The sequence below is a fragment of the Mycteria americana genome, chromosome 13 (genome assembly GCF_035582795.1).
Source record: "Mycteria americana isolate JAX WOST 10 ecotype Jacksonville Zoo and Gardens chromosome 13, USCA_MyAme_1.0, whole genome shotgun sequence".
NCBI lineage: Eukaryota > Metazoa > Chordata > Aves > Ciconiiformes > Ciconiidae > Mycteria > Mycteria americana.
In genome coordinates, this window is record NC_134377.1 from 17,285,890 (window position 1) to 17,311,883 (window position 25,994).

The 25,994-nt window shown below is 44.0% G+C and overlaps 1 protein-coding gene across 19 annotated transcripts in view; it reads left to right on the forward strand.

Annotated features, from left to right (window-relative positions):
- The window catches only part of ARVCF (ARVCF delta catenin family member), a 295,496-nt gene that overhangs the window by 234,500 nt on the left and 35,002 nt on the right, over positions 1-25,994 (forward strand). For 18 of the 19 annotated variants that reach the window (XM_075516535.1, XM_075516537.1, XM_075516534.1 and 15 more), the window contains 3 exons: positions 6,905-7,022; positions 8,307-8,478; positions 15,191-15,262. In XM_075516535.1, coding sequence (XP_075372650.1) covers positions 6,905-7,022; positions 8,307-8,478; positions 15,191-15,262 — 362 coding nt within the window. The remainder of the gene's footprint in view (positions 1-6,904; positions 7,023-8,306; positions 8,479-15,190; positions 15,263-25,994) is intronic. The other variant, XM_075516538.1, reaches the window with a different exon arrangement.

Here is a 25,994-nt window from a genome sequence, read left to right on the forward strand (position 1 = left end):
CGGACATAGTTTGCTTTGGAAGGCACGTGAGCCGTGATCCTTTATTAGATAAATACCGCCTCATTTCTGTATTTTTGAGATTCTTTTCACATTGCAACAAGCGTGTGTGATAAAGCAAGCAGAGCCCCTTAGCCTTTCCTCCAAGCAGAGACTGGAATAATTTGGAAGCTAAGTAGCTGCTGGGCATCATGGAATTCTTGTGTAGTGCATTTCTGCATTGTTTTGCATTACAGGAGAGCAACCCAAGGCCCTCCAAGTAGGTCATGCAGGAGGTAACCAGTCAGCATTTTACTGAAAAGGCGTTACACAATGTTTTGGATATAGGCTGCCACAAATAACAAAGGATGGACTTGACACCTGTACCTTGTTAAACTGCACTGCTGGCTGTCGAGCCCCTGCTTATACCTCTTATAGACAGTGCTGACATGAATATGAGACGTGACAGGGTGCTTTGTAGATCTCTTGCTCTATGCCAGTGTTGCTGGAGCACGGACTAAGCTTGGGAAGTCCTTTTTCACCTTGAGGTGGCTTTTGGTATGTCCTCTTTTGAGCATTTGACCAACTAAACAAAACAGATCCCTTTATTCAAATACCTGGAAGGGTTTTACATGCCAGGCAGCCGGGGCTGCTCTGCTGCTTCTCTCTTGGGTCTAGCTGGTAAGTGGATGCTTCAGTGGAGCGGAAGTCTCCAGAGGGATCTCCTGCCCCGATCTGATGCACCTTTTCTCAATTGAATGGCTGCTCCCTACCTAACGTCACCATCAGTAGAGCTCGCCTACCTTTCTGTTCATTTCATTTGGACTTTGCCTTCTTCCTGTTTTCTTTACCTATTTTCGGCTTGATTTCGGATTCAGCTGTCTGTGGCCAGACTCCATGATGTTGTACCGGGCTCTTTGACCAGCACTGCCTGGATCAGGCTGTCTTTGTGTCATGGGCAGCTTCTTTCTTTTTCTCTCTTATTTTCAGAACAATGAGCTTAATACCAATTAAACTTCCTGGTATTTCATGTGAACTGAGGTATGGAATTCATTCTATTTCTGCATGAAGTGATGGAATGATTTTAAAATGCTGTATATTCCTCCTTTGGGACATTCAGTACCTAGAACTACGCTCGGAAATAGAGTACATTTACTGCAACTATTATTTATCAATGTCCTTTGGCTGACATCCAAATAAAAATGTCTTAATAGTGAAGCAAAGTGTGGGTGTGGAAGGGTGTTTTTATAGCAAGGGTTCTGACTGTCAGAGTAGGTGGATAGAACAACTAATATATTTCAATTAGACTTGTGAGAATCTTGTAGTTTTTTATCGGCTGAAGTATATAAAACTCAGTGTCCGGACAGCGCAGCCTCGGTGATGAAGGTCTAGCGAGGTGTACGTGGGTGCTGCCTGCCAGCTCCGCGGCGGCACTGCCGTAACTCAGCCCGCAGGAAACCCCCGTCGTTTGTAGCTCTCTGGCTTGTAACGGCCACAGGTGTCCTTATCTCCTTCGACAGTGCTGAGACAGACCATATAGGAGCCGATGTTGCTTTTTAGCCTGACAATACAAAAACAGCTATTAGAAGGTTGTTTACAATAGCAGAAAGTAGGGTTCCCTTGGGCCATCTGAGACCCCGCAGTGTGCGTAGAGAGGCTGTTGAAAAGAGCTCCTCGCTGTCTCAGCTTCAGCTCTCATCCACGCTTCTTCCAGAAGAAGGTGGAAATGTTGCTAGGAGGATATCTGACAAATTTCCAGTTCAGCCTTCTATTTATATAAAAACCCAAGTCCCCAACCTGTTGTCTTCGTCCCCAGCTGGGTCTCTAAACAAAGTGCTTTTTACACCCGCTGAACCGAAGCGGGATGGTGAGCGTTGGGTAATGCTCCGACCTCCGCCTTTCAGCTTCCTCTGCAGCACTGTGGGATAACAACTCATGGCCCTTTCCAGGCAGGTGGCAGACACAGCAATAGTCTTGGAAATACTCGTTTTAATGTTCAGAGAAAAAAATGTGTCTCTTTGATGCTTGTATTTTCAACTTTATCATTAAAAAAAAAAAAACCCACAACAAAACCCGAAAGCTCTCCACGTCTCCACTCTATCTTTCACATTGTTAGGGAGAGCACAGTGGGGGCATTGCTACATGATTTGCATTGAAATAGTGCAAATTAAGTGCCATGCATTTAATTACTGTTAAATCTTTTTCTCTTGAGGATAATTTTGGTGTGTGGCACAGACAGTAGTAACAGCTCACCTATCCTAGAGGTGATGAATACCAACTCTGTTCTGCAGATGTAAATGTTACATTCAGACTTGCATATTATTAAGACGACTATTTGGTGATAATGATAACCTTATCTAAAGCATGAACAGATTTCTTGGCACATTCCCCGCCATTTTCTGAAGTCTTTAATACCAACAGACTGGATTCCTAGCCTGATGTGTTTCTATGCTGGTAGGTATTTACTTTTATTTAACATTTACTTAGTGCTCCTCTGTTTTGTTTTCCCAAGGAAAGCATATATTTGAACATCCTTACAAATCCTCTTTCAGTAGTCCTGTCTACAGTCTGGACTCCAACAATTTGAGGAAGAATCCAGGTTGCTTTTTCCAGCTAAAGGCTGGGGATTTAAAATCTCTGGAATGAGATTTGTGCTTTACTGTTTTACATAAAATCAGTCATACGGTTGGTTTCCTTCCTCTGTACTTAGAGTAGCATGGACAGTAATTCCATGTCTTGCTCCTAGAATTGCTCTTTTGAGTGTGTTGTGTATATTTACAGTAAGCACGCTGTGAAGCTTTCTATTACCCTTGCGATGTGATGTGAGAAAGATACTATTATTGTTTTTAAAATACATGTTTCGTTTAATGGACTCTTGGAAAAGTATTGAAAAGCAGGGAAAGTCAGGGAAAGCAGCAGAGGCCTCGGGGGGTGAAGAGACAAGGCAAGGGAAGCAGACCGTACAGAACGCCAGCGATGAATGGCAGGTATCAGTCATCACTGTTTCGTGTAAAAGTAGTTTGGGTAGTTCCTCCTCCCCATTCCCACCCATTTGAACAGGCAGTCAACTTATTTTCATTTATAACCGGATTTTGCCCGTCACCCGTGCCTCGAAAGCCCTGCAGAGTTCCTATTTCAAGTTGTTCAAACATAAAAAGTATCTTTGACTTTATCTGTAGAGGTTCTTGGTATTAAACTGTCCAAGCAAGCAAGTCACCAAGATAATCTGTTTAATTCCAAAACCTTTGGGCCGTTCCAGTTGCACAGCAGCCCAGCTCCTAAGTAGCAGTCGACAGGTGCCTCGGCTGGGGCTGGGGCTTCCTTTTCTCTTCAGTGTCTTGTATCAAACACTCCATCCACTGAAGAATTAATTTTCTTCTGATATAAAACAATGCTTGTCTAATGTGTAGAAAAGTTCAGTGAAAAGCAAAACTCTCTACTTTATCCAAGTCTGGATGCCATATGTTGCATATCTATCTGTTGCATGAGTTTCAGGAAGGTTCTCCCTGGGCGAGGCTTTGCATTCCTTCTGTGGCCTGTCGCCCTCTGTAAGATGGCTACACGTCCTCTGTTAGGGGCTGCTGGAATCCAGCACCTATTAGTTGATTTTCACCACCCTTGAAAGAAGGGCGTTTAGAAACTTTGCTTTGAAAGTCTCCTTTGGAACATGATTTAGTTATGTCTCTCATTCCGTAACATGTAATAGGTCTGTAAGGTGCATCAAGAACAATTCCAGTGCAGATGTGAAATTGGAAGAGAATTTTCCTGACTCCGGTCGCTGGAGTGCAATATCAGGTTGGCTATTCCATTGCAGCTTCTGTCCTTTTTAATGACCAGTGCTACCACTAGCTCTCTTGTCCATGTAATCGCTTTTGTCTCCACGCTACAGTCCCTCTTGAAGACCCAAGATGTGAACTTGGCTGATGACTACCAGGTGATGTTTTTCAAGGAGCTGATAGTAGAGAGTCTTAACCCCCCGAGGCAGAAATGCAACCTGGCATTTTCCTGGGTTGCAGGAGCTTTTGAAGGTTGCTCTGGATCGTGGAAACCAACTCTGGGGGCACTTCTCCTGGGATTGCCAGATGAGAACTTACTCAAAGCATACTGTCTTCATTTTCACCGTGCCCGCCTTTGCTTAGTGCTTAGGGATGTTTGGCGTACTTGTGCATGTATCCGAAATGCAAATATTCCCGTGGGAATTGGGAGAGCTTCGCTGCCTTTTGCAGTGCTGGAGCAGCCAACGGAGCAGGCCCTGTGGAGCAGGTGCTGATCTCCGTGGGCTTCGTCTTTCTGGGGTGCGTGTTGCTAGAGTTCTGTGGAGAACGTGAGCTGAGCTCTCCAGTAGGTCTGGGTTATAGTTACAGGCGAGGAAATGGGTTTTGTTGTTCTGTATTAGATAAATCCCATGGGCTGCAGGAATCTCATTACCCAAGGAGGGAGGACTCGCAGAATCCCAAGAGTGTTGGGTATTCATAGAGCAGATGTTTCTGCGTAAAATGCTCATAAGGATACATTTTCTGATGTGTTAGTTACAACATTAAAACTGCAAAGTTTGATGTCTGGATAACTTATTCATAGCATTAATTAGCTATTAATTTGATCCTGCAGAGTTTTCATGCTTATTTATGTGTGATATATGTGGGAATTCCTTCTTGAGGCATTAATTTTCAGTAAATTTTTCTATAGTTGAAGATACAGCAAGTGGTATCAGCAAGCCACACTCTTTCTGATGCACTTTTATAGTATCTTTCTCAATTATAACCTTATCGACGTCTACCTTAATATTAATCCTAATACAGATCAGCAATAAGAAAGCAGGACGCAAAATACTGTGATACTGTTGATAACCAAAGCAGTAAAACGAATGTGCTGCAAGTGTGGTAGCACAAATGGACCATAGAAAAATCTCTTATGAATGGGCCATGGGGCAAGAAAGGTGTGAAGGATTTTTTTTTTTCCCCTGGCAAAAATGTATTTATTTATATTTTGAAGTCTGCAAGTGTTCCTTATGTATTTTAGCTCTCTATTTTTAAGACTTAATGAGGGAATAAGATATGTGATACACAGCTCCAGGTAAAACCATTTTTAGTGCACTTCTGTCACCCTCAAGCTTAATAAGTAATGTTCCACTTCAATAGATGTGCTTGGAGGTGGAGCTGCTATCGTTTATTGTTATAGCTCCTGAAAGGTATCACAGAGAATTTGAATTCTAATTTCAGTTTCATAAAGACTTTACATTAAAATTCACATTTGGGCTTTTGATACAAAAGGATTAGTACAACAGGAGATGGAAAAACAGCATGTGGAATTCTCTCTTCCATATATCCTGTGGAATCATCTTTTAATATCCACTTTACCTGCCTTGTATCAGCCATAGCTAGAGGTGAGGCTGTGTGTTAGGATTTGGGGAAAGGATTCATTTATCTGTGCATTTCATTTGTGGTCTTAATTGAAAGTTAATGTGCTGTTACAGCAACCAGCTCACAATTAAGTGTCTTCAGATTTTGAGAGGTCTCTGAGAAAATGTGGGGTTTTTTTCCTAGTCAGCCAATTAACTTACCAGCCTGCCTGGGTGATGGGGCGACAGGGGAGGGGACCATGATTGATTTGTTAATTACTTGGAGATTGGCAGTCCCTCTAGTTAGTTAAAAAGAAAAATTGGCTGCACGATCCTGATAGCAGAAGGTAATGATTGTGTCCTGAGCTTCTGAGAGCTAACCTTACACGGGTTTGTGGAATTCAAAGACGCTGAAAGCTTGGCTATGTTGTTGTTGAAATAGTGCATTTCAGCTTCGAGAACACTTTCCATGTAGGTTTTGCCAGCAAGCGCCATTAAGAATCATTTTGTCACTTTGTTCCCCCCAAAAAAAAGAAAAATAAAGAGTAAACAAAGAGAGAAGGAAAAAAAAAAAAAGGGAGCATTTGGAAAATTGGCTTGAATTTTGTTTGTTTATTGGGTAGCGGCAGGTTGATGCTTATGCAAGGCTGGGGCTTGGGTAGGTAGTGTGCACGCTCGCTGGACGAGGGAGGCTGAGGTCATAGCTCCCCGCGAACAATCCCTGCAGTCATGGAGGTGTGCAACTCGAACAGCTCCGAGTGGCTTTCACTGCTCTGTCTCGTGTCTTCTGCCTGTGCTGTCCAATTGTGCGATGTTTTGAGAAATGTAAAGCCATATAAACATACTGACGGTCGTCTTTTGCTTTCTAAATGTGACTGATCCAGGCTTTGTGCTGAACCCGCTGTACGCAGTGTGAAAGGTGGGCTTTAAATGTCAAAACGTGGGACTTGAACTGGGTGGCAGTAACTTCCAGTCAGAAAGCTGGGGATCCAGAACGGATGCGGAGAGCCTTTGAGCAGTCAAGGAGATAGCAGTTGTTCGTGGTGAGTCCCGTCTGCCTCCTTTGGAGCAGATGGGGGCCAAAGAAAGTGCAGAACAATTTTATATACAGATTGATTAAATAAAATGCAGCTTATTGTACACCTGCATTTAATCTTTTTCATTTTTCAGTTTCTGTGGCCATGAATACTGCTGAGCAGCAGTCTTGTGATTTTGCGTGTTTTTCTTAAGGTGGTGAAAGTATTTTTCAGATTAGAAGTTCTGGCTTTGAAATTACATTTTTGGTTTGCATATTGTTTGCTCTGAAAACTCCTGTCCAGTTTAAGGGATATCACTGGACTCACCAGCAACTCAGAAAAATGTGTTTGTAGGCACCTCTGTGGCTGTGTTGCCCTTTTGTTCAGATTCAGGGAGTTGCAGGTGTGCATTGCCCATGTTTTACTGAGATTTAATAGGTTTTTCAGACCACTTTGCCTCCAAATTGTTCATCCAAGGTAATGAGTTCTTAATAATTGTAGTATAAATCAACGCACCTTCAACTTTACGGTGAAGGTTAGAGGGCTAAATTTTCTTTCAAATCTCTCCTGTTAGGAATGTAAGTTCAGATGGAGCAGAAGCACGCAGAAGACTAAGAGAGTGTGATGGCTTGGTGGATGCTCTCCTTCATGCTCTACAGTCTGCAGTTGGCAAGAAGGATACAGACAATAAGGTGAACTTGAGTATTAAAACTTAATGGATGTTTCCATTAATGTAGGCTGAAGTGTTGCACTGGGATCTGACTTCTGTTTGCTGGTATCAGAAGGGGATTATGCTTGCCTCAGAAAATGCAGTAATTATCTCCCTCTCATCCCTCTCATGATATCCATGGTACTGCTGATGCGGTATCAGCACGGTGCTGCTGTGTTACCTTGTGTGGCTGATGAGGTGAGCAAAGGCGAGGGGTTGTGATAAGTGGGGAGAGTGGTCCTTTGTTATTGTCGGTGACATTATTGCTATTGTTCTGCATTACTTAATTGACATTTATAAGTGCAGTCTCCAAATCAGAATTGAGTCCCATTGTATTGTGCTTTGCACAGTACCAGCAGAGGAGTCAGTTCCCATTTTAAAGACTTTATTCAGCACCATCTCTAAAGACTGTAGTGCTTAGACATTAAGATGTGTCTTCAGACCTGCAGCACTTTCATTGTGGCTTTTTTTTTTTCCGGTGCGGATTTTGATTAATCTGTTTTTATCATCATCTCATCCCATGGTGCTTAAAAGCATATTTATATGCATAAGGAATATCGTAAGTTTAGCCTGTTTAAAAAAGAAATGGCATACTATTGCTTATAACACCAATCAGGCTTGTAAAGCATCGTTATTTTATTCTTTTTGCGTCCCACCGTGTGATGGACTGTACAAGGGAATTATAAAGCCCTGTCACTTCATCAGATAATTTTGCAAGTGGATTTTGTAACCACCTGGTGGTTTCCATTGCAACCTAGAGAGCATTGCTCTTGTCGGAACCTGATGTGCTATGGATTAGCTATTACTATGGAACAACGTGTGTTCTCATTGAAATCCTCACAAGGCCTAGGTTTTGACCCAGAGAGAATTTAATAAAATGGACCCCTTGGGGACTGTAAAGGTTGGAAGAATGAGAGAGAGGTTTGTATTAAGATAAATCCTCATATGATCATTTTCCGCTGTGTGTTTGATCTTTTGGTGAACTGTATTCTTTATGTAAGATCAGGTGGTATTTTTGATTAGAGAGTTTTCAGTTTGAATGGGTACTATTTATGAAGCGCTTCACTTTTAGAAGAATAAAATTGGTTTTAGAACAAGAACGAACCTTAGTTTAAGGGGTCTTGACTAAATCTTCCGTGAAAGCTACGTTGTCTTCCTGGGGCAGGTGGGCTTTTTTTGAATTCCCCCAAACCCTCCACTGTATAATATAACAGTTTGCAAATAAGAGGGTGCGATACTTGTTATAACATAAATTTCTCTGTAACAGTCTGTGGAGAACTGTGTGTGCATCATGCGGAACCTTTCCTACCATGTCCACAAAGAGGTCCCGGGAGCTGATAAGTACCAAGAACTAGATGCCAGTCAGACTGCGAGCACGGGAGGCTCTCAGAAGAAGAAGAAAGACGATGCTGGTTGTTTTGGTGGGAAAAAAGCTAAAGGTAGGTGCTGCAGAGAGCTCAGAACTGGAAATGGATTTGGGGGTAAACTTTGCTGCGTAGGCCTGCTCTTGCAAGCACATTCGTCATGCTGGTTTAGAAGGATGCAGTTTGGGGGCGTACGTGTTTGTAGTGTCGTGGCATGTGTTCACCTCCCTTGTTGCATTACTACTAGATATTTGGGAATTTTTTTTCCACGATTGCTATGGGTTTGTTTGGCTTTAAATAGGAGTGGTGCATGCTGACAGACGGCACTCTGCTGTTGGACAAAGGTGGCTGTGCTCTGCCTCTCCTCTGCGTTGCTGCGTCCTTGCATCTCTCCAGTCTATGCTTAGTCCCCTTGCTCGGCTGCGCAGCATGTGGCACGCACGGCCGCTGGCAGCCAGGCCAGCATGCGTTCATCCCCGTGCATGGCGGTCCTGTCTGTACGTCTTCCATGCCTCCAGTCTCTCGCATCTGAAACAAACTAAAAGCCTACCCTCCTACTCACAACCAAAACATACAACCTCCCAATTCTGTCACTCTTTCAGTAATTTAAATTGCAAACATGATTTTGTAGCTTTTAATTGTCAGTCACTTTTAGACCTGTTCTCTCCTCTGGGGCATGAGTGTTGCAAATGAGTTTCATTACAAGAGAGGATTAATAGTCTCAGTAACCCCCTTCCATCTTTTCTTTAGAAAGAGACACTCCAATTATATCTGTTTTCTTTGTTGTTTTAGAGAAATGACTATTCTAGACTGAATTCAGAGATAATTAACTCCATTTTCTGTCTAGGCTCCATTCTCCTCATTCATGTGCACTCACATCCTGGCTTACTATTTATAGCCAGCTCTAAGGAAGGTTTTGGTCCTGAAGAGCCGACGTGGAATTGTTTGAACTTGACGGACTGTGTGCTGCACGTTACTCTTCCTTTGATCTGACCTGTACATATTATTGAAATGTTACGTGTTTCCATGTGTGTTAGGGCAGTCATGACAGTGTGAACTTGCTTTTGCAGACTAGTCTGTCATCAACTAGATTTAAACTGTGTTAAATAAAATACATAATTAATGGGAATCTTTTAATGACTGGGGGAAAAACTGAAGAAAGAATTTTACCTGCCTGGCCAGCCTGTTCTCGCAGTGAAGGACTCAAACTTCGGTGCGATATCCTTTGGAAACCTTGAACACGTGCTGACTGGAGCCTGGTGCCTGCCACTTGCAGTCCCTGTTGTTTTGCTGCTTGAGAGCAACCCAGTCAGTGAAAACATTTTTAGACCTAAAAGCTGTGAGTGTGCATTGGGGGGGGGGACACCACACTGATGGAGAACTGTCACCATCCTCTTGATGACAGTGAAAGGAGAGCGCTCTCAGCTGGCTGTCCTTTGCCAAGCCTCTGCCCCTTTGCTCTGGGGCTGACCTGTATGTACCTTCGTGTCTGTACGCCCCGATAGTTTATCAGCCAAAGCATCCGATTGTGTCTTTTTGGACAAATTGGTCTCAGAATCATCTGACACTGAGGACGAGCCTGCAGATTTCAGCGAGCAATGCAGGCGCTTGGTGACAGCTTGGGTTTGGCTCTGTGTGTTCAGCAGGAAATGACAATTTCCGAAGTATATTTTAACATATTTTTTTCCCCCTTTTTGCAGTGCTGCTCTTAAAGTGTGCTGTTCTCTAGAGGGAAATCAACTGGTAATAATGCTGGGCTTGCAGCTGGTAGTACATAGATCAGAAGGATAGAGGGGGACAGGCAACTGTCGTGTTTAAAAAATAAAAATTAAAATCCATTAATAAATGTGCTTTTAAAATCGTAAAGAGAAGCTTCCTTTTCTCACTGTTATATTTATGTGAATACCCGGTCTGAACCGGCCTTAATGTTCTCAGTCTAGGACTTTAAAATAGATCAATTCTTTCTCCCTGTTGTTTACTTAATCTTGCAGTGTTTCCATGTTTATTTTATTTTATTTCATGGTCATTGATCATAGCACTTCAAACACCTCTGCAAAGGGCTAGTCATCCTTCTGTCCCCTCAGTTCTGCAAGCACCTTTTCATTTAATGAAAAGAGGAAGAAAAAAAAGCTGTGCAGAGAAATTGGGGGTTTTCAGCAGGAACAAAAGGGAGAAAGCAGAATATCTTGGTTTGGTTTGGTTTTTTAATTGATGAAAGTTCTGTAGTATTCTCGCAATACTCAGGTTTTGAACCTGTTCTGTGAAATTCTGCCTCTTTGTGACTGTTCCTTTGTATTTTCTTCCTTCCTGTAAATTTTTGTTTTTCTTTTGCTGCTTTTCTGGTAATTAGAGGAGTGGTTCAATCAAGGTGAGTCTTTGCAATACTTTCTTTTCATCATCGCCATAATATGCTTTGTTCAGCTTTGACATGCAAGGCTAAGAGCTGAGATCAAGGTCTTGTCCGTTCACCTTCTCCCCTGCTCCCCCAGCGCATCCTCCTGTTCATTTCAGTAGGCATGGAAATCCCCAAACGGAGTGAGCGTTTTCAGTTTGGTCGTCCCACACTGAGAACAGAAGAGACAAGGTTTTATTCATTCCTGGTGTCCGTGCAGGAAGGGAATTGATTTGCAGCTGGCCTGATAACCCCGCGAGAGAGGGAACACCTAAGTGTGCAAGTTGCCTCACCGGCCCTGTCATATGGAAGTAGAGCCTTGCTAGCTGGTCTGGGTAGCAGTAGCCAGGAAGACTCAGCAGCTTGGCTGTGTATTCTCGGGGATCCTTGGTATTTTGTCTGCTTGGGCACGCACGCCCAGGCTGCTGCATCTTTATTACTGGCACTCAGACTAGCTAGATGAAGCTATCCCCAGTAAATGCCTCGGGGGATGCGCCCTTCAGTTTCTCATCCCAGCACAATAAGCAAAATTGCCATCGGAATACACAAGGCTGAGGCGAAAGTTTGCCTGCCTCCCTTCTCGGCTGGGAAGTCGTTGGGCTGTGAGTGCCCTGGAGACTTCCAGTGTGTCACTGAGGCTGGGTCGGGGCTAAAGGCAGGGTCGCTTTCAGTTTGTGACGCTTGCTTCCCATCAGTGGGTTCTGGAGGCTTGAGCCAAAGGAGAAAGAAATGTGGGGGGGGAACTAACTGCTCCACCCAGCAAATGGTGCTGAGCAGTGTTCTGCGAGACACGGCCTTCAGAGGATGACTGGGGAGCCTGGGGAGGATGGGCACGGGGGCAAGACGGAGCTCAGCCCTTGCTTTCTGCTGCAGTGCGGGCCAGCGGGTCTATTAACAAGCACAGTGTTGGCTCTTGGGGGGGGGGGGGTAAGGGGGAGTTGTTATGAAGAATCTCTTTCCCTTCAACTTTTTCTTTTAACCACAAAGAAAGTGTTTGGGAATTAATCCTTCAGCAAAAATGGTCTAGCTGAATAGCTGTTTTGATTATCCGGTAAAGCAAAATGACATTTGAGGAAGATCAACAACAACATTAGTGCCTAATAACGCTGGGTCACACTTCAGAGTCCGTACTGAGTTTTTGACAGGTTGAAAATGCCGAAGGTCATGTTTTGGTTGTTTCTTACATAATGAAAAGTAGGGGGGAGAGAGGGAAAGAATTTTAATCCCACTCTTTCAGGGGCTGTAAATTGCATCTTGCACAAGCAAGTCTCTTGTCAGGCAGCTTTCCCAAACCAGAGTGCTGTGCCAATTCCTACAGCCAGGTCTCATAAAACAGACCTGTCAGCAGGCGCGTTCAAAGCTGTCTGTCTCTTGGCAAAGTTTGGAGCTACGCTTCTGATCCAACAGCATCGTCTTTTCTCTGGCATACCTCGGGCTGCAAAGCTTGGAGAGCAGGGAGACGCATAGAAGGGGAGAAATCAAAGTGTACAGAACCAGGATCTTAAACTTCTTTTCTGCTGCTGGTGTGGTCATTTCGGCGTTGCTGGCAGGCTTCGGTGGCAGAGGGGGGCGTTCGGAGCTACAGAAGCTGGCAGCGAAGCTGGTTTTTGCATGGTGTCGGTCAGGCCGGGGGATGGCTGAGAGGTTTGTAATTGCTAGGCTCTTGAACTTTTCCTCAGTTTGGTCACCTTTTTAGAAACTCCAATATTTGTGGGTCCTGTGAAAATCAAATGGGAAAAATTTCAGCTGGGCCGCAGGTTGAAACCTTTGCCTTCTAGAGGGATGTGTTTTGAAGTCTTCTTACAGCTTGGTCACCTTCTCTCTATAGGAAAGCCCTGGGAAATGTAGGTGCTTTGGGTATTTCTGAACCTGGCCCTTGCTCAATTTGATTAAGCAAGTAATTTGTAGAGTTGAAATCCCCTTGGTCAGATTCTGAATTGCTTCCATTCGTAAACAGCTGGCAGCTTCTGGTTGAACAGACGTGGGTTTGCCTGCGAGGTGGGTTAGTTTCTCGGAGGGCTGAGAGACAAACTAGCAAAGGCGTCCTAGAAGACGGCCGGTATCTGCAGTCTGGCCCAGAAATTGAGCGTCAGCCACTGAAGATCACAGAGCGCAGGTGGAGTGCGCTGTCTTGATGAAAGATGGTTTAGTAAATAGGCAGCTGCTTCAGCACTGCTAGCTCAAAAGATGTGGCGGCCAACGCTGCTCGCCAGGACAATCTTCCTTAAAAAGTTGTGCACAAATACGTGCTGCTTGCTGAACAGGCCCTAGAAAGAAGGGAACTCTTATTGTGCCATCTCGGTTCTGCGGGGCTAACAGAAGTGCCAAACCCCAACCTTTAAATTACAGAGAGAACTTCTGAAATGAGTAGTTGTGTTGAATAAGGTCTGGCTCTCCAAGTAAATGTTCTGCGGTTTAAACTAGCTAATGCCAGAGACATGAAATTTGGGGTCATGTGAAAAAACAGTTTGTCCTACTTGTAGATAAAATGGAGTCACATTTATTGGTCTGCCTTAAGTCTGTAATCTTTCCTAAACACTGACTTCCTTCCTTCAATGCTTTTTTTCCTCCCTCTGCCCTGCTTTTTCCTGTCAATGCTCTCAGGGTCAACAAGGCTTTGCAGCCAGTAACTGGGGTCAGCTGCCATTATGGAAAGTAACGTCCTTTGCTGGTGCACAGCATTTTTTCTTTCTGGTATTTGGTTCCCCAAGCAGCGTGTTTCTGGAGCTTTCATGGAGCGAAACCTTGACGGAGGGCTGCGAAGTGCAGCTAATTCCTGTCCCTTCCTTTAGAGAAGATAGCTTTCACAGGAGTGGCACGGTACCTGGCTGCATGGCCTTTTGGCAGCTTGGATGGGCTTTTTCATACTCTACATAATTAAGCAAATTACTTCAGATGAACAGAATTTCTAGATGCATGTTTTGTTTTGCACAGTAGTTAAAGTTGGCTGGTATTCTGTGTTGGCATTTCAAAACAAAGTGTGTGATATTTCCAAAGAAAGGGAGGGGATGAATACTATCTTGAGGGTCTTTTTTTCCTCTTGATGTTATTTCTAAATACTCATATTGGTATTTAAAAGCTCTATTTCTTCTCTACGTAGTACTGCTTACGTTTATCTTTTGTCAAAGGAAGGGTAGAGTGGCCCATTGAATTCACTGTGCAGCAGCTGTGCCAGCTCCCTGCTGTGCCAGGGCAGGGACTGGCCTTTCCCATTTCGTGACCTGTCCCCAGTCAAGAGTCAGACTAATCTCCACGTTACGTTTTCAAGGGCCATTTTCCTGTTTGCTTTTAAGCATCCTGACTGGTGGAGCTTTCAGCCCTTCCTGTAAACCTCCTCCCTTAGCAGCCTGGTAGAGTCCCTGTTCAGAAGCCAACTCTGGCAGCTTAAATTGTGGTGCTCGGAATTCATCCCGTCGCACGTGCCTCCCCTGCTCTTGAGGGAGAGGGACTAAATAACTTGATTTTCCCCCTCAGAATAATTTGGGAAAGCTAAATTGTACACTGCTGTCCTCGGAAGCCATGCAGGTTCCTGCACTTCAAAATCTCTCTCTCCGCTGTCAGTATTTCTCTGACGGCCGGGCTGTCCCACAGCGGCCATGCGGGCTTGCCCAGGGCAGTGGTCTCCTTGGGGGGAGAGGAGGGGATGAAAATTAACCCTTCCCTCCCCAGCTCTTTACATAACCTTGAATTCCCAACCTAACTAAAACTAAAGTCCAGGTTTTGTTCTGCTTTCTATGAAGGATTGTATAAATTAAAGCTGATGTAATGGTTTGAAACGGTCTCTTAGCAAAAGTATGGAATTGTTTCCATTAGTTTCTAATAAATAGTCAAAATGGCACTTATTGATTGAAGGGCAATTCAAGGTTAAACTGTTGGCTGCTGTCTGTACGATATATTAAATCTAGGCCTTCCTGCCTGATAGTCGCAATGAGAATAGAGGCTGCAAAGCAAGCCTGTTACGTGTTGCTCTGCTCCCCAGTTTCTGCTGCAGCTAAGCTTCAGATCAAAATTCTTCTGTGGAAGTAACAAGCAAATACTGGGCTTCTGAGGGAGGGGCGTAGCTTTGCCAAGAAGGGAAACAGCACAATTTTCCAAGATTTTAAGCACTCTTAAGACCCACTGAAATGCTAGTGCTATGCTATGTGAAATGCTATAGTGAAATGCTATGTTTGCGGATCAACTTGAAAGTAGCACGGATTTTTGTCCCCAAGTTGCTCATGCTAAGACCACAGCTATGCAGCTGGATTGCAAGTCAGTATGTACAAATACGGGTAATAGTCTGTGATTTATATTCTGAGTCTATATCTTCTCTCATCTTGTAGGTGCTCGTGACAGTCGCTTACCTGTCAGTATGCTGACAGTCTTTTCCATCTCTTGTTTTATTTTTTTGCACAGGAAAGAAGAATGGAGATTTGGACAGGAATTTTGATACACTTGATTTGCCTAAGCGGTCTGAAGCAGCGAAAGGTAATGCTAATGTGTTTGCTTTTGGAAGTAACAAGTAGCCTGGGAGCTGGAGGCTCTTAAAGGAACTTGAGATGTGAGCATGTAATAGAAAAGAAAAGAAATAATAGATGTGTCGGTGCTTGTTGATACCTAGTATTCACTACTGGATATAACCAGCTTTTATATAAAGCTGCTAAATGGGTGGAATCTTGTAGAAGCCCATCTGATTTGGTGTTAGGTGACTGTGACTCCGCAGAGGGGGGAGTGCATGCTCCCTTCCTTTACAACTCCATTTGCAAATTGCCTGCACTAGACGTGAACGTAAGGAGTTATGAAATGCATGAGGTGAGTGTACTTATCATGAACATTTTCCCTTTCCTGGCATCTCTGTATTTCTTCAGTGTTCCGATGAATTGGAGAGTGAGGGCAGGGGATGAGTTCAACTTTTTTGTCGTTACTGATAGCCGGTCTTCTCCTGAATCCAGTGTTCCTCCCTGTCTGTAGTGAGTAGTACTTGTAGTTTTCCAAAATCGGGAGGTTCACAGAAAAATTCTTCCGCATTGCGCTTTTGTATTTCAGCTCCGGCAGAGGCGAAGTCTTTCACAAACAATCTGCGTTCCCTTCCTGCACGCATGGCGCTCTTTTTAATTGTGTTCCCCTCCTGCATGCGTAGTGCTCTTTTTAGTTGGAGATTAGGAGAAGATTTGGGATCTCGTCAGAATTCGTACAGCGTTGGACGGTGTTTTGCGACTTGCACAGGATTTCATTTGAAGTGTGTGCAATGTCATTGCAAAGATTCAGCCATTGTCATGGCAACTGCTGCGGTGCCCCGTCAACCTAGCCTTGCAGGAAAAGCTCTCCCGTAGCACCCTCACCTTCATGGTCTGTGAATACCCAGAACTACCTGAGTATTCTTCAGAAGGAAAATCTTAAACTCTTCCTGCATCACTTGCACAATTTCAGAGAGTATAAAGAGGCAGCGTGACTCAGTGGAGAGCTCCTTGGACCTGAGATACCTGAATTATGCTACTTTGGTGACCTTGATTGAGTCACTCATTTGTGCTTCCGTTTCCTTACTGTAGACTGAGGGCAGCAGCAGGCCGTATCTAACATCCTTAGAGGTGTACTGATAGTCAGGAATGGCGTAGTGATGACACGGGTGAAGTGCCGCACTCTCACTTTCATGGGCAGCGAAGCTCTGCTTGACGATATGCAAACTAATCCTAATGTATAGATGGATCTAATCTATTTACAGACACCCTTTACAATGGGTACAGTTTCTAGGCTAATGTCTAAACGCTAATTTTCATTTGGTGCATTGTTGCCCAAGATACTAATGCGCCTCTGGGAAGGTGCAATGCCATCCTCTCTGGAGAGCGGCTGGAAACCTCTCCTAACCAACCTTCACTTTAATGCCACCCGTTCAGGGCTGGGCGTTGGTTACATTGCAGAGCAAGGAGACTTCTTGAGGATGCAGAAAAAGAAAGGAATGCAAAATATAGCAAGGGCTTCGGCGCTTTCATTCCTTTCCAAATGTGATTGGAATGTAGTTGCCACTAAAAGGAAAAGACGGAAATCAAGGATTTCTGCAAAGAAATGGATCTTGCCTAATTTTCTTTAAGATAAAAATCTTTCATGTGGCTCTGCTAATGGTGGAAGTGTGGTGGTGTATCTGATGGGAGACATATCTGTCTCTCTGAGCTTACGCAGCTCGTTATCATATTCAGTTGCTAGAAATCACACACTCTTGAAGAGATTTTGTTCGATAATTTTGAGATACCCCCACTTAAGGAGAATAGATTTTAGTCTGATGTGGTGGGTTGACCCTGGCTGGAGGCCAGGTGCCCACCAACGCCGCTCTATCGCTCCCCTCCTCAGCTGGGCAGCGGAGAGAAAATACAACAAAAGGCTCGTGGGTCGAGATAAGGGCAGGGAGAGATCGCTCACCAGTTACCGTCATGGGCAAAACAGGCTCGACTTGGGGAAATTTAATGTATTGCCAATCAAATCAGAGTAGGATAGTGAGAAATAAAACCAAATCTTAAAACGCCTTCCCCCCACCCCTCCCTTCTTCCCGGGCTCAACTTCACTCCCAGTTTTCTCTACCTCCTCCCCCCCCAGCGGCACGGGGATGGGGAATGGGGGTTGCGGTCACTTCATCACACGTTGTCTCTGCCGCTCGTTCCTCCTTAGAGGGAGGACTCCCCACACTCTTCCCCTGCTCCAGCCTGGGATCCCTCCCACGGGAGACCATCCTCCACAAACTTCTCCAACGTGAGTCCTTCCCATGGGCTGCAGTTCTTCACAAACTGCCCCAGCGTGGGCCCTTTCCGCGGGGTGCAGTCCTTCAGGAGCAGACTGCTCCAGCGTGGGTCCCCCGTGGGGTCACAAGTCCTGCCAGCAAACCTGCTCCAGCCTGGGCTCCTCTCTCCACAGGTCCACAGGTCCTGCCAGGAGCCTGTGCCAGCGCGGGCTCTCCGTGGGGTCCCAGCCTCCTTCGGGCATCCACCTGCTCTGGCATGGGGTGCTCCACGGGCTGCAGGGGACATCTGCCCCACCGTGGACCTCCACGGGCTGCAGGGGGATCTCTGCTCCAGCACCTGGAGGACCTGCTCCCCATCCTTCATTGACCTTGGTGTCTGCAGAGTTGTCTCTCCAGCATTCCCCTGCCTCACCCAGTAGGCTGGGAGTGGACAAGATTTTTCTTGACCCATGAGGGGTTTTTTCCATCTTATTTTCTCCCCCCCACTGAGAAGGGGAGTGATAGAGCAGCTTGGTGGGCACCTGGTGTCCAGCCAGGGTCAACCCACCACATCTGACTACATATCTCGTGCTAGATTAGGTCAAGAGATTAATCCCACAGCATTTGGAAAGGAGCCCTTTGACATGGAAAAAGGCATGGGAAACTATTCATTTGGGTGCCAAGAGTAAAAAAATAAATTCAGTGATACATTTCTGTTCACTTTTTTACTAGTAGTTTCCTGCTAAGCATCTAGTTTACATGAGAGTTCCTGGATACTAAAGGTTCTAACAAGATCGCTAGGACTTTGAATTGTTCGGTAAGATAAGACAACTAAAATGGCAGTTTTAAACCCCTTAAAAGCTCTGGTCAGATCTGTGCCATAGAGTATAATTGCCTCGGATGAGATCAGCTCTCAGCTGAAGCAGAACCTCGTTACTAAGATTGAAAAAATCATGCAAGTTTTAATGATCAAAAGCACTCAGTTTGAGTGACACAATGAAGTGCTATTTCAAAAATCAACAATTATAGATTAATCTCTTTCATGTATTATTAAAGCCATATTAAAGTGAGTTTTCAGCTGGAATCTTTGTGGGCAAATGAAACTGCAGTAATAAGATTTGTCCATGCAATGCAGCGAATGAACGTTGTGGTAGTTAACAAATATTGGGATGCGGCGTTGTTAACTTTCCTGTAATCTTCTTGTCAGCATCCGTGGTGCTTATCTGGTGGATCTGAAGATGAGGTTTCAGGAACCTGACATCATGATTTCCCTATAAAATGTTCTTAGGTATGATCACTGAGCTTAATTGATAGTGTGCTTACGATTGCTTGAAGAACCACGAACTAGAAGCAGTGAACTAGTTCAGACCTATTTTCCGTCATTCTGGAAACTTCATTTGGTCTCCAAATTACTTTAATTGCAGGAATCTCTGCCTATCCTGTAGCCGAACATCATAAACGCAGAAACTTCCATAGTTTCTAGTTGGGGGGTGGACGGGGTTGGTGTCTGCGTGGGAGGCAGAGGTTTGCTCAGTCTTTGTTCAAGATGGCTTAGGAACACGTTCATATCCTGAACAGTCCAGAGGGTCTTGTGAGTTATTACCTAGTTTAAATGCTAGTAATATTTTTTTTTTCCTGGAATTTGTTTGCTCTGGAGAGGAATGAATGAATGAATGAAGGCAATTCTTTTTTTTTTCCAAAATGATGAACTAGAGTCTCCTTTTCTTCCGATTTCTCCTGGTTTTTTAATGGAAATCAGATTTTGCTGCAGCACAGCATCTGAGCAGCCCTGAAACCATTTCTAAGCCTTTAATAATTTTATGTGCTAGGCATTCTGGCAGGGGAAAGCTTCCAGTTCAGGGTTGTTATCTGTGGTAAACTGGATAATGTCAGACGGGAGAACTTGCAGTGCTTTCAGAAGCTGTCTCATCTGATACTAAGAAATAAATGTATATGCTCTGGCAGTGTCCAGAGTACTGCTGTCCTCATGAGGAAAGATTGTGGAAGAGAAGCTTCTTGTTTCCTGCTTGTTGAAAGGAGAATATTTTTTTCTGACAGTTGGAGAGAGAGAGGATAAATTTTTGGGGTAGTGATAAGAGCTTGCATAGAGCCATGTGAGACGGGGACAGCACTGACAAATTATGAATGCTGTCCTCGGGACCTTGCTAAATTTAGTCCTTTCAAAAATTCCTGCTTCTGGAGGCGGGGGGGGAAGTCTTGCTGAAATCCTTTCCCCAGCATAAAGTAGGTCACTGATAGCGGTGTTGGCCGTCTGCTCTGCAGCGTGTTCTCTTCTGCACTACCACAGTGCGAATGCTGATTTCTCCTGTGTGCACATTAAATACGTAGCATAGTACAACTGCTTTGCTTTGTTCGCAGAGTCCCTGTTTCTGAGCAGGAATAGTGACAGGAGGCTCGTGCACTGGGGGGAAGATCAGGATTAATCATATCTGCGCGGAGGAAAGCAGCGTCTCAGATGGCAGACTGTGCGATAAGGTTTTCTGAAAAGATCAGCATTGATACGTGTCAGGCCTCTGAAGATGTTATAAAGGTGGTAACATCTAATCCTCCTGATGTGAAGGTGTTGGATTGTCCGCCTCTGTTCATCAGTGCTGGGACATGGGAGGAGAAAGTCCAGCAGAGCACAACAGCTTTTTGTACGGAATCAGCAGGTTATTCCTAATTAAATCCGGACCTCTGTGCTATTTGGTTTAAGCAAATCTCGTGGCTTCTTGTTTATGCGCACATACACCCGATGGCATAAAAGCAGATGCTCTGAGGTGCTTTGGGTGTTGAAGTTCAGCCGTGGTTTCAGTTTCTCTCATTAGGGAGCTGAAAGTTTTCAGCCCTAAGGAGACATGTGCAGGTACATTTCAGCCTGGTGGATGAGCTAACTCACTCTCTCCTTTAAATCAGTTGTTGAAGTGGTTATTAATTTGTCTTTTCCATTTTGATTATTTAAGCTTACCTCCATTTTAATGGGAACCTAAGTTTAGGAGAGGGTCAAGCAGAAATACTGAACTAGTGCTAAAGCTGCTTATAGTTGAACAAGTCTGTCTTGTTGCAGCAGGGACCTCACAGAAAAACTGAGTTTATTTGAAAGCTCAGCTTTGTGTGTACACTTACTGTGGTCAGCAGCATATGTAGGCAGGGAATGAGATTTTGGGTGAACCTGTCAGCAGGTGAATTTCTTCTTTCTCCATTATCTGAAATCCTCAGTCGCTTTCCATGTAGCCTGATGCTGATGATAGATTTTTCTATTCCAGAAGGTGAGTGTTTAAATTCACTTATAAATCTTTGTGTTACTGCTCCAGGAAATTAGACTTCCTGGCACTGTCAGGGTAATGACTTTAACTTAGTAGATTACAAAAATGCTGGCAATTTGTCTTCAGCTGAAGGCAACGTAGTGGGGGGAGAGAGGAACTTTACTGATGCTTTACTCTGACTTTAGGTTTGTAATTAAGATTAGCTGCTGTTCTCATTTCACTGCTGTTTTAATTTGCTTTCTTTAAATCTTTACAAGTTGACTCAAGCACTCACCTGCCCTTTCCAGCTCCCTTCAATCATTAATTTTGATTGTCGTATTGTGAATAAGTGAGTAGAACTGATTGATTAATGGTACCATCCACACCCCTCCTGTGCCTGGTAGTGGAAATGGAGGGACTGGGAAGATCTCCTCTCTGAGAGCAAGTAACATGTTCTTGTATTAACATCTTTTAAGTATTTCATGCACGTTGTTGGGAATTCCTATCAGAATTATTAAGTATCTCTTAGTTCTGTTGCTTTACTAAGTAGAGTGTTCATTTTGGTCCCATGTGTTTTTCATAATTTACAAAGCAGTGAAAGATTTCTCATCTGTCTTCCAATGCTTTGAGTCAGAGAAAATTTATTACCTTGAATAGGGAAATACCCATATGGAGCCTGCCCTTGCCAAACTTTCTCCAGCCCGGTGCCTGTAAATTCGCATTCTTTTTCCCAACATCTGCAAGGAATTTGGAGCAGGCACCTGTGAATTTTTCCTTTCTTGGGTACACACTCTTTCCATAGCTGCCTGCTGATTGTTCGGGAATACTCTGCTTTTATGGTCATAATCTTCTTCGGTTCTTATGTCGAGCCACTTGTTTGTCCAAAGCTGGGTTGAAACACGGCGGTGGGTTGCCTCCTGGCCTGCTGAGCTGTGCTCTACAGGTGGAAACTCTTATTTGTGATCTTTCTGGATCTGTTAAATTTGGTTATGTAGAACATAAATTGTAAGTTTAGGGCTGAAACTGAAGGGTTTGAAAAATCATGTGGGGAGATGCAGCTAGCACGTGAATGGGAGGTCGAGCAGTACTATCATGTCTTCTGTCTTGTTTCTGCCCTAACACATCTTCTTCCAACGGAAAGAATGAGTCTGCAATAGCTTCTTGTTGCTCTTAACACGACAACTCAAGCAATTTGAACTAATACCAAGTGTATTATAGAGCAATGATTAGTTTCATTTCAGGTAGACTGGCCTAAGCCTTTAAGAGTTGTAGCCGATACTGACACACTGTGGCACCTTCTGTGTTTTAATGATGTGTGCATTTCTTGCATGAGTCAGATACCGAGAGGGTTTACTGGTTGCTCACTTAGCGTGGATTTTAAAGGGAGTGCAAAATTCTGTCACCAATAGTTAACTTGATAAAACTTCCTTAAAACAGAAAATCGTTCCAGTAGGAGCGTTGTTCTTTTTACAGGTGTTTTTTTTTTTTTACAGAGTTTACAGACAACGCAAGTTCTCTGTAAACTCTAGATGAGGTGAGCAGTGATGGGTGGTGGTGACTCACTCGCAGAGATGAGAAGGTGTTTTGCCTTGACTTCTGTCTCAGTCCTAGTCCCAGTACATACTCCAGGGTGCCTAAAAGGAAACTTGCTATAGGATCGTACATGATTAGAAATGTTTTGCAGTTCTTGCTTGAGAAGTTTTATGTAGGCCAACGAGACAGGAGAAGGAACGAGTAGAAGGGTCTCCCTCCCTTTTCAGGGACAGCTGACTTTGAAACCTGTTGAATAAACACTGCGTCATTGTCACGATGTTCCCTGTCACTAGCTATTCTCAGTTCTTCCTGCCTGTTGCCAGGATCGGTCGGTTCTTTATGGTAGATTTGTGTCACGCCCATGCAGAGCTGCTGGACCTCGTTGCTAAAGCAGTCCTAGTAGCTAGTGATTCACAGTCCAGTCTTGTGGTAAGCCTCACCTTGCTGCACAGATGTTGCATAAAATGTATCATTAACATGATTCTTAAGGATTGTTCCTTCCTTGTTGCTTTTGTGCAGGTAGTGAGCCTTGAACAGCTTGGCCTTTGAAGGATGTTGTCCATGGAACGACCTCTGTTTCCTTCTACATAACTCAGTTGCATAAGGTTTAAGAAAACAAAACAACCCCCGCCTGTTTTTAACAGGGATTGAACCGGCTGAGCAGTTAAAGCAGCAGATTTTCCCCAGATAGCATTTTTTTACCCACAGGTACCCATGGTGAGAGATTGTCATGCAATGCATTAAACAGCAGCAACTAGACAAAATCTTTTGCGCTTTTCTCTTGGTGCATGCTGCTGCAACAGGACTTTGGCAGACATGTAAAGGGCACAGTGATGCTTTTGTATTGCATCATATTGCTAGAATCTGAATTTAATAAAACGAAGTGCTCTGTTGGGTAGGAGTCAGCAAACCTTTGTAGAGGTAGGTAAGTTATATCACTGAGTGCCCAAGGTTCTCTTATGGTCTGCTTGTTTTTTATGTTACTGTTCACTTGATAGAACAAGAGGAAACAGCCTCAAGTTGCGCCAGGGGAGGTTTAGACTGGATATTAGGAAAAATTTCTTCACCAAAAGGGTTGTCCAGCACTGGACCAGGCTGCCCAGGGAAGTGGTGGAGTCACCGTCCCTGGGGGTATCTAAAAGCCGTGTAGATGTGGTGCTTAGGGACATGGTGTAGTGGTGGGCTTGGCAGTGCTGGGTTAACGGTTGGACTAGATGATCTTAAAGGTCTTTTCCAACCTAAATGATTCTATGATTTGTAGACCAGATGTGGTTTTCTTCAAGTGCTGTATCCTTTTAGCCCTCTCTTGACGTACCGGTGACTCAGTGATGCTTGTAGTTCAGTAGTTAGCTAGTTACGGCAGTATTTGTCAACCACTAGATACTTTTTTTTTTTTTTTCTTCTTAAATCCACTGACGTATGCATGCATTGTCTTAGGATCAGCATTGCCTTGAGGTGGAAGATGCATGTCTGCCTTATCTGTAGTTTTACTGTCATCATTGGTGGGTGTGATCACTTGCATTCATGTAGGCATTTAATATTGTATATTTGTAGTAGTTATTTTTGTAGGAATATTCAAATATCGATAAGGACTCGTCAACCTTGCTTTTCTCAAGCGTGTATGACCTTTCTGAATTCTTCTGCTAATTCTTTTCTCTTGTTAATACGATTCTATCCTACAACATTCTCACTTTGGAGACTGTGAGGAAACAAGTATTTTTCTGGGACAAATACTAACGATATGACTGAAACCGTGCACAGTAACTGTGTACAGTAATGCTGCTGAGACTCTCACAGCTCTGCTGGGGGGGGTTAGTTATTCCACCAAATCCTGTGAGAGGAATTTGAGACCGTTACAGGACCGGCTCTTATTCTGGTGTTATCTGCCTGCTCAGGAATGTGAAGAATAATTTGGCTTTACTTTCCGGTAGTCGCCACCATGTTTGTCAATTTGTTGCTCTCTCACTTCTGAGAATGCCTCGACATGGCAGCTCTGAGCCGTGCTGTCCGGTCCCTTGTTTTGGCCGTGGGGACGCCCGGACAAGAACTGTATTTACAGATGAGACAGGCTAGGATCCTTGTAGAGGTGAAATGGCATCTGTGGAACAGAAAGGCTCTTGCAGCTGTGGTAAGGGGAAGCATGGTGTTTGTGTGACTATCCTATCCTATAAACTGCCCCGTTAAGGGAGATTTACTTTTGTGTCAGAAGATCTGAGTTGGGAACTTGAAGAGTTCTGCTACCTGGAGGGGATATACAACCAGTGTGAATATATCCAAGAAGTTTCAATGTGATAGTTCTACGCCTCTAACACCTCCTCACCCCCAATATGGACACTTCATAGTGTGAATGTCTTTTTCAGTTTTAGCTTTAGTACGTAGCTTTGAAGTTTAAGCTGAGGGAGCAGCAGAAAACAACTGCTGGGACGGGGAGGCAGGAGGAGCGATTGTAGTGATACGAGAATTTCATTCAGCTCTATATTTGTACAGGGTTGAGAATGTGAAGCTCTTCACGAAGTCATAAGGTTGTTCTTGTCCATAACTTCTTGGCTCTGCTATAATTTCTTGGGCTGTAGAGCTCCTTTTCCCTTTGTTTTTGCCTCTGTCTTAACAGCTAGAGGTCACATGCCAGATGAGTTAGGAAGACAGCGTTCTTTCCGAATTGTTTCAAACTCTTCCTTCTGAATGAGAAAAATCTGACTCACCTCTAAGGTACTTTGGTTATCCTGGAAATAGTGAATGAACATCCACAACTATTCCTCCTCTCTATCCTTCTCTTGCGTTCTTGAATGTTCAGTCTTCCTCAGTGCATGGGGAGGCAAAGCTGGCGGTTGGAGACAAGATTCTCCCTCTCCCGCTTTAGGTCCTCTCACCCGTGGCTCTCATGGGACTATAAAGTACTACTGCAGTACGCAGCTTCCAACTCCTCCTTGGCTGAGGCTGACGCCCAAGAATATAGATCTATTATAATAACTAGCAGTATCTTCAAAAGACAAGACTCCCAGGTGGTAAATTCCCTTTCCAGCTTGATGTGAATTAGTGGCCAAGTTATAAATGCACAGAAAATGAGACTTATGCATGTGGTTATAACATCTTAAACTAGAACAACCTATATATACTTGTATAATAAAGTAGCCTATGAAAAACTAAACAGCAGGAACTCTACTCAAGCACATGGTAATTACAGCAGCTACTAAGGAGATGGAGTGATCGGGAGCTTCAGCAAAAGGCAGAGCTGGAAGTAAGGAGGTCTCATTTTCACATTCCAGCATTGCTGCTGACTTGCTGAGCGGCCTTAGGCAAGTTAATTGCGTTCAGATGCTGGGGCTCTAGTGAACTCGGGAAGCGTCTGCTGCTTCCACTGCCTTCACTAGAATAATCACGGGTATTTTCATTGCTGCTGTGATAACCAGTGCAGACGGAGTGTACTTGATATGTTTGTAAAAACAGCAAAATTCTGCCAAAGTATTGTGTATCACAACTATTGCTAGCACCACAGTGATAGAAAAATTAAATAAAAACATAATTTCTGTTAAAGGTGGATAGTAGTGGCTTGCCCCAGTGGGATATTGTGCAAATGGGCTGAGGAGTTCATGTTGCAGAGGGTATTTTGTAAATATGTAATACTGTGAATTGCTCTGTGTTCTTGCTGTGCATATTACACTTCCTGTGTATTTTTATGGCGAAGTTCAGCTGTGTTATTTATGCTGCTCTGTATAGACAGGTATATACAGAA